We start from the raw sequence: 8989 nt of genomic DNA on the forward strand, positions 1-8989 counted from the left end.
GTTTGTTCTCTAAATTGATTTAGAAGTGTTCTAGTCTATTTAAATCCTCAGTTTAAATTAGCTACATACATTCCAGATGCATCAATACAAAAGATGTGTGCACAGCCTTACAGTCTGTTTTCCTAAAAAAAACTGTAGAGTGGGACCCTTCTCAGTGTGTATATTATCCTCTGCTAATTGCAAAGCTATAGGTTTGTCAGCAATATGCATGTCGTACCTCTGCAGAGAGACCAGAGCTTTCTACTATGACTGCTTTTGAAAATTAAATAATATAACTATTGTATTTCCTCAATCTGCTGCTGCGATTTGCTGTCACATATCAAGTTATGTAGTAAAAAAACAAGATCTTTTAAAAAACAAAGTTTTTATTAAGAGATTTATTGGAAGGTGCAAGACAAGATTAGCACTTCCAGTATCCACCCAGCAAGGATGGATAAAGCATGCTGAGAGGTTTAAACCTAGCAGTTTGTGGTAAGAATTGCACAGGAAGCCTGAGAAAGAAAGGAATAAAAGAAAAAGAGAGACAGCACAGCTGAGCCCACTGGAAGCCAAGCACTCCTTAAATTGAGCCTGCTGGGAAGGAATCAAGTTGGTGCAGTAGTACAACAAGCCATTCATGTCTACTTTCTCCCGTCATCCCATTTTAACATACAGGTAAACATTATTAGTCTGAGTTAGGAGAGCACCATTTATTATCTAGCACTGGTACCACTTTGATGGCACAAGCTGGGGCAGCTTGATCCGGGTAAATTGTCCAAAGTAAATTTTAGGAAAACATTTTGGGACATCTACCCCAACAGTCCTGATTTCTGCCTTGAAGACGACTCATCTGCAATCAAATCCTGGCTGTGGGACAGCTTGGTGTGTCAGTGGAAAAGGCACTTATTTTGAGAAGACGTCTGAGGACTCGGACACAACTCTTCCGTCTTTGGTTTCAACTGTCTTCACTACGATGCTACGCTTGGTTCTGGAGGTTTCCAGGGGGGAGGAGCTAGTGGAATATGCATAACTGCCCCCCAGTCCACCTCCAAGTCCACCACTGTATCCACCACTGTATCCACCACTGTATCCACTTTGTAGTCCACCACTGTAGGAACTGCTAACACCTGTGGAAAGCAAGACAAATCATCAATAACTTTCATGACCTTTCTAAAACAAAAACAAAAAAAAAAAGAAAACCACTAATTAGGTATACCCAACTACACTACAGAGTGTAGAGTCATATCTACTAAAATAATATTAAGAGAACATTTCCTAATATACTGAATGGCTAGGCTCTAGATTTAGGCTATATGTGCCATGTATACACTGCTCTGCTGATTAGGTAGATGCTACACCTAAAGACAGCCAACTCACTCAGGCATGTAAATACAATGCTAAATATCTATTAGGTGACTACTTTTAAATAAAAGAAATTAATTACCTGAGTAACCGGTGGTCTTGGTCTGAATACTAAGGTTCTGAATACCGGATTCCAGCCTATGAAAAAGAATAAAATATTAATAAGGCTACTGTGTAAGATCCATCAAAGAAGGTTTCTTTCTTTTAAAAACAAAAGTGTGGCCACATGGAATATTAGCTATGTCTTACCTGCTCTCTTCTCCTTCAAGGAGTTTCCTGTAGGTGGCAATCTCAATATCCAGAGCAAGTTTGACATTCATCAGTTCCTGGTATTCTCTCAGTTGGCGAGCCATGTCCTGCTTGGCCTTCTGGAGGGCAGCCTCCAGCTCAGACAGCTTGCCGCGGGCATCCTTCAGTGCCAGTTCACCACGTTCCTCAGCCTCTGCAATCTGTGCTTCAAGGTTTGCACGCTGTAGATACAGATAACAGTGTTACACAGGAAATCCACACAGACAGCCAAGGTCTTTTACAATTCTTTGACATTTTGTAACTTGGGGAATTTGTCTGAGGTGCCTCCCAGTGCAATAGAAACATTCTAGGGGCTGAAGCCAGTGCAAGAGAATATTTTTCATTCATTGTCACTCCCAACCAATTAAAATCAGTCAATATTATAGAACCATCATAATAAATTTTAAGAATTGTTATATTAACTAAAAAAAGCTTTTGCATTACATAGATGTGTTTAAATATTTTGGCAGATGCACCATGTTCTTTTCAATGGAAACAGATTTCAATGACCCACCTGTGCTTTCAGAGCGTCAATCTCGGACTGCAGCCGTGTGATGTAACGGTTGAGCTCGCTGATTTCAGTCTTTGTGTTTTTGAGGTCATCACCGTGACGGCCAGCTGATGCCTGAAGTTCTTGGTACTACAGGACAAATATAGAAGAATTTAGTAAATAATGGAAAGATTATCAATTAAATAAACAAACTATACTATCAACCTCTTGTTTTCACAGTCTCACCTCCACTTTTCCTATAGCAGATGCTCAGGGTATCTAAATTTGCCTGCCTATTTCACTAGGCACTACAGCATTTGACCATAATCCCCAGTGCTTTCTTTTTTAACAGACTTGACCAGATACATTTCTTCTCTTTCTCAACATTGCCACTGTGGGAGCGAGTATCATTCCTTCCTATCCCATGAGGGCTGTGGATGTTAGTAGGTATATCAGCAAACAGCACTATGGTGTGAGGGGGCAAGGAATACATTTCCAATAACAATATTTTATGGCCATTCCAAGTCATTAATAAGAAATTATGACTTTTGGTGGTACAGGATTATAAAGAGGAAGGGACTTCTGTTGGTTGGCCAAAATAAGTCATATGTTCCAAAACAGACATTTGGAATGGTTACAGTTTGGCAAGTTGTGTGGCAATTAGCTGAACACCTGAACTGCATACTTATCCTGAGTCATTGATTTAAAAAATATTAAATGCAGACAATCAGAACATCAATCAGGCAAGCTGCACTTTTTTGTACCAGGTTAGAAATAGCAGCTTGTGTAATCTTTTATTGAAGGGTCTGCATGTTTGTTCAGCTTTGTTATCATCTAAAAGTGGGTAAATTAACCTTTGCCTTATCTGCCGTACCATGCAATACACTAGACACTTGTTTTATGACATAATCAGCTAATAGGGTTATAGGAGATAGCATATTTTTACTTTATTTTTATTGATTTATTTTCAATCTTACCTTCAGCTGGTACATGCTTTCAACCTCAGCACGGCTCTTGTTTGCAATTTCTTCATACTGAGCCTTCACTTCTGCAATGATGCCGTCCAGGTCCAGGTTTCGGTTGTTATCCATGGACAGGACAACCTGAGTGTCAGAAATGCTGGACTGCAGCTCACGGAGCTCCTGCATAGACCAAGAAGAAAAATCAATGAACACTGAAACGGAACACTGGATGTAGTATTACAGCATGATCTGCATGTTTCCTAATTAAAACTGCAAAATGAAATTGTATCTCTTTAACATAAAACATTTAAACATCTATATCTCACCTCCTCATAGAGATGACGCAGGAAGTTGATCTCATCTGTCAGACTTTCCAGTTTTGCCTCTAATTGCACTTTGTTCATGTAAGCCTCATCCACATCCTAAATATAATGCATCATAGGTTAATATTCATCAGGTGTACACAGCAAAATCAATGAGGAGATGAAAGATTTTTTTTTAATCTCACCTTCTTCAGCAGGACAAACTCGTTCTCCATTTCAGTACGCCTGTTGATTTCATCTTCATACCTGTAAAATAGGTAGAAGTTAGTTTAACATTCACAGTATTAAAGTGGGTTAATAAAGAACTAATGGGGAAAAGAAGCTGCCACTTTAAGACGAAAATATTCCATTGCATAGAAGTTGGCAGAATTTCTTCAATATTAGGTCTTCAGACAGGCTGTTCTCTGCACCCGCTTCCCTGTTCCCATTTATGGTTATAAAACTTCTCAATTTCCTCAACCCCTCTCAGGGAGCTCCATCGCTCTTATTTAAAAATGAGATCCAAGCACAATATTTTCTCAAATGCAGATGAAAGACAAGCCAGTCATAATAAAATAGATTACACTGAACCCTCCATAAGTGGGGATAGAGAATGAAGTAGTTAGCTTCTTGGTTATGAAGAAATATGTCCTTAAAAAGTCAGGTTGTACTGTCCCCTAGAATGCAGCCTAGAAATGATTAGAACATTACTTTATTTTAACTATAGAACAGAAGTATTCAATGGAGAGGGTGCACCATTTAAACCTGAACAGCAATATGACGTTGAAGTTGCCCAATGAAGGCAATCTTCTGCAATGTTGACTTAGTGTAGTCCCTTTAAAAGTTTCTGCATATTTGGAAACAATGGCCGCATAGTATAGTATAGTATAGTATAGTATAGTATGAAGCATAGTACAAGGATCACTAACGTCACTACAAGGATCACTAACTTATATTTTTGAATTGAACACAGAATGGCAGCTGTGTAAAAAATATGAACAATTAATATTTTACTTTTTAGAGGTGGTTACAATAGTTTTCATTTTACAATATTTTTTCCCTTGCAAATAACACTTTTCAGCTTCCCTGTGGCTACACTTATGTGGTATCTATGGTGGAAACTATGGTTGTAACACCATCTGGATAAACAATCCTTTGATCATCTCATTACATGAAGGATTGATTGGACTATTAAGGTGCGTACACACTTCCAATTTTTATCGTTCCAATCGAACGACGAACGATCGATTGGGCAAAAAATCGTTCGTAAAAAAGTAACCAACGACGCCGACGAACGAGGAAAGTCGCTGGAAACGAACGACCGGACCGACGGATCGGATTGGACGACGATCGTTGAACATCGTTCGTGTGTACGGTCGTTCGTTGATCGTCCATGTTCAGAGCATGCGTGATGAACGAACGTCCGTTCACTTTCCGGTCGTGCACATAGTTCCTCTATCGCTCAAACGATCGTATCTATTGTGTGTACAATATCTACGAACGATCGTGTCGTTAACTCTATGTGCAGGATCGGTGCTATACGATCGTTCGTATATATCGTGCATGAACGTTCGTCGTTCGTTTTCCAACGATAATAATTGGAAGTGTGTACGTAGCTTTAGTGTACATAAAAAAGATAGGGATGTTTGTGCTTTATTTTATCTCACGGTTAAGTAAAGATAGATACTGCATTTCTAGCATGATCATGCATTTTCTGTACTTGCTGAAAACGTTTTTGAAAACTTAAAACCAATGTAGTCAACTGAGGTCTGGTAAACTACAAAATATTACATTTTTTGTTTTAGTGTCCACAAATGATTTACCAGAACAGATTTGGGAAACACCAATGTAGTATGGTATAGTGTAATAATAAAATTGTGTTTGGGTTTTTTTTAATTGGGGGGGGGGGGGCATTATTATAAAACTTGCTATCCAAGACTTTAAAATTTGCTGTAGAGATTACACAGACATGTATTGATGTAGGAACTTACTTGTTCTTGAAGTCCTCCACCAGACCCTGCATGTTTCCAAGCTCAGATTCCAGACGCAGCTTCTCTTGACCCAAAGTGTCGAGCTGGCGGCGCAGGTTGTTGATGTAGGCCTCAAACATGCCATCAATGTTACTGCGGGTAGTTTTCTGGTTCTGGAGAAGACTCCATTTGGTCTCCAACATCTTGTTCTGTTGTTCTAAGAAGCGCACCTACAACAATAAGCAATGCATTACATTATATTATCATATAATATACCAATATATGTAGAAGTTGCTATAAAGTACGACACACTAAAGCAAAGATCTGCACTGAAAAAATGATTTCTGCTCAAACTGTGGAAATACTCTGTGTAGTGTCATAATGCCTTTTTGACCTCATGTGTCCACATACTTTCGGACATTTCTACCTAAACCCAAGAATGTTTCATAGAAGACTCGCAGACATTTTGCTTACAGTGTGAATATTGAAAAACAGTTTTGGGGGAACCTGAGAACTGGTTTGGAAAGAACTATTGTAGAATGTTGTATGAATGATTACTACTTATGGCTTTTACCTTTTTTCCAAATGGTAAACTTGTTTTTTACTTTGCAAATCCTGACCTGAACACCTGCTGCACTATTCTGTTCTAAGATATATGAAGTAGTCAATGGCTGTCTACTGTATGATATGTGGGTTGGTTTCCATTTGAGCAGACCATTCAATTAATATATAAAGTTGACCATAAACTGATTCTTTATTCCTAAATCAAATCAACCAAAAGCAACCAATAATCTTTTAGAGAACATTTTTTTTTTCATCTTAATTTGTTGAAGGAATAATTTATTGAATAATATTAGACTGGATATCGATTCAATCCATTGATTTTAATCAGTGGTCAACATTCACAGTATACAGAGCAGGTCAAATAAATTATGATTGATTTAGTTATGGTTAGCTTAAGTCAAACTTGTTTCTGTTAAACTCCTATTCATTACGTAATTGCCCCTAGGGCAAAATAGGGTTGGGTAAGTTTTGGAAGCTAGGGATTTCTAAGGTTAAGAGTGGATAGAATGGCTGCCCACTAACCACTCCATGTAAATCAGTTTTATCCACCAGTTATGCCGCCTACAGGCTCTGTATAAAATATTATGTGTTATGCTTTAGTGTAATAGAGCAATCTTTAATAAACATTCAAGCCTCTTTTCAGAATGGGCATATAACTTTAGGCAAAGAAGTAGCTCATATTAGCAGTATCATTAATAATAATACTGCAGTTCCGAGTGTCAGTGATGATGCACGGTTATGAGGTGTTGTTGGATTTCTGGCAGAAGACTAACATTAACCACAAACCATTAAAAAAGAAAAGATTCATCTGGACAATGCCAGGTCTCCGGCAGTTTGAGGCACTGTTTGTGTACTTTCATTTTTGCTCCACGCCATTTCACTAATTATTTGCAGAGCGGCTGATAAAACTCCAGTATAAAGTACAGAACAGTTTAAGTATGCAGGGTGACTTTTTCCTGCACACTGGCTTTGTGTACTTTGTGACATCAGGCTGTTTGCACAGCAAGGTGCAGACTGCTCACATTGCCCTATAAGGTAATGTCTGCAGGTAAAGATTCACCTTAGCTGCCCCTCCCTTCCACAAAGAAGAGATAAAAAAAATACCAATATGTAGATAGACAAGTGAAGTAAAATAGAGTTCATGTGTCACCTGTGAGCCAAGAATTACACAATAATACAATCTGTATATTATAAAAATCTAAAACTTTAGTTGTTGTTTATTATTCCCCCCCCCCCCCCTTTGTGCCATCCACTTGCTACAGACATCTTTGCTATACATGTGTGCCATGGCCCCATTTATGTAATAACTACAATGGCTGCCATGATCATGGTCCTCCCCATAGGCAATGACAGCGGTTGTCCCTATTTGGTTGTTTTTCGGGATACACCATGGTGAATCACAATACAATATTAGGGGCTGCTGGACACTATATTATCGCCCAAGATGATCACGTTTGTTTTGGATGAAAATTGTCCAGAATTTGCACATAGCTTTAGAATGAATGGGGCCATTTGACAGAAGAGGACCTGGCAGGGTGGAAAAGCCAGGCAGGGTGACACAGTGAAAATCAATAAAACAGGGAAGAAAGTAGGTGTGCAATCACGTGGGCTGTCACAGGGGGGTTGAGGGGATTAATTAAAAGAACATCTTTGTCCTTAATATTAAATGAATAGCCTCCTATAGTTATTAGTAAATCTGAAGGAAATTGCACAAAAATTATACAATCAGATTGAAATGTGTCCAGCCAGCCTTGAGCTAGAAGACCTTGTCACATAAGTATTAGCATACTTTACATTTTGATTTTTGACAAGTGCAACATTGGTATACCCTGCAGGGCTATATCTGCTTAGCACAGATATAAACAGGGTTACTCCCCTTCAATCACAAAAATGGAACCAACATATATCTGATGTTGCACTACGGCCAATAAAAACTGGAGTTGCTAAAAAAGTGTTTAGATGACATTTCTCCATCCTGTACTAACAAAATGAATGGAATATTGTGCACATTTTAACCCTAGGTAGAAGTGCAATGGGAAAACGAAGATAGTGAAATGGGAGATTACAAAGACAATGTTGTAAAAATCCCCAAAAAACCTGCATACCAGGTGGCCCAATGTGCATCAGATGGCAGCCTAAACACAGTGGCTGCCCAGAAAGGTGCCAACCCCTCAATTAATACAGGGGACAAAGATAGGGAACTCATCAGGATACATAATTCATGCAGCCTTAACAGCATCTGAACAGTAGATCAGTTGATAAAGTCTGTGGCAGTCCACACATGCATAGATAATCTATAAAACAAGCCTCTGCAGACCATCTAGACCAAGGGGGTGCCCACATTCTTTTGGCTTGCGAAATACTTTTTAAATGACCAAATCCGAATGGTCTACCAACAATAAAAACTTGGACTTAATAACTACTGTGCGTGGTAGAGTTTATTTTGAAAGGGAGTTGCCTTTGCTATGTACCGGAAGATCGCAATCCACCTGTTGGGCACCCCTGATCTAGACATCATATGAACGTTATCTAAAGCAAATTAAAGGGTATTATGGGTTGGCATGGGTCAACATTTTTAACATTGCCTAATCATGAAATCATTAAAAGGTAATCCAACAACTGGTACAATGACTATCTGGCATTAAAGAGACCAGTTTGCAGATCTGGGTGATGGCAGGGGTCTACAGTTTTAGTTTGGGTGCTTTCTATATAACCTGTTGATGTTAAATTGACAAGGGCTAAAAAGATCCAACTGTACACATAATGCAACGCTAATTAGAAATCCAGAGGTCCTAACTAACAACAAAGCAAAGCCACAGTCACGTTAGCAGATCCTGCTCTCCCGGAAAATCAATCTCCAGAGAATGCATGCTTGTCTCCAAATGATTACCGGTTTAGGAACACTTGTACTAACAATACATATGCTAACTTATCCAAAAAGAGTTTATAACTCATAGAAACCAATTAGAATCCAACTTAAAATGGTGTGACTTCTGCAAAATGGATTTTAAACACTTGCCATAGATTACTGCACTTGTGAAGGCCATCAGACAACTTACTTTGCACAATTCC

The 8989-nt window shown here is 38.7% G+C and overlaps 1 protein-coding gene across 1 annotated transcript in view; it reads right to left on the reverse strand.

Annotated features, from left to right (window-relative positions):
• Positions 1 to 347: 347 nt before the first annotated feature.
• The window catches only part of LOC140326720 (keratin, type II cytoskeletal 8-like), a 10536-nt gene continuing 1894 nt past the window's right edge, over positions 348 to 8989 (reverse strand). Inside the window, exons 2-9 of the mRNA XM_072405573.1 lie at positions 5375 to 5583; positions 3590 to 3650; positions 3408 to 3503; positions 3097 to 3261; positions 2144 to 2269; positions 1591 to 1811; positions 1424 to 1479; positions 348 to 1106 (exon numbers count right to left, since the gene is read on the reverse strand). Coding sequence (XP_072261674.1) covers positions 883 to 1106; positions 1424 to 1479; positions 1591 to 1811; positions 2144 to 2269; positions 3097 to 3261; positions 3408 to 3503; positions 3590 to 3650; positions 5375 to 5583 — 1158 coding nt within the window. The 3' untranslated portion in view covers positions 348 to 882. The remainder of the gene's footprint in view (positions 1107 to 1423; positions 1480 to 1590; positions 1812 to 2143; positions 2270 to 3096; positions 3262 to 3407; positions 3504 to 3589; positions 3651 to 5374; positions 5584 to 8989) is intronic.

The sequence above is a fragment of the Pyxicephalus adspersus genome, chromosome 1 (assembly GCF_032062135.1).
Source record: "Pyxicephalus adspersus chromosome 1, UCB_Pads_2.0, whole genome shotgun sequence".
Lineage (NCBI taxonomy): Eukaryota > Metazoa > Chordata > Amphibia > Anura > Pyxicephalidae > Pyxicephalus > Pyxicephalus adspersus.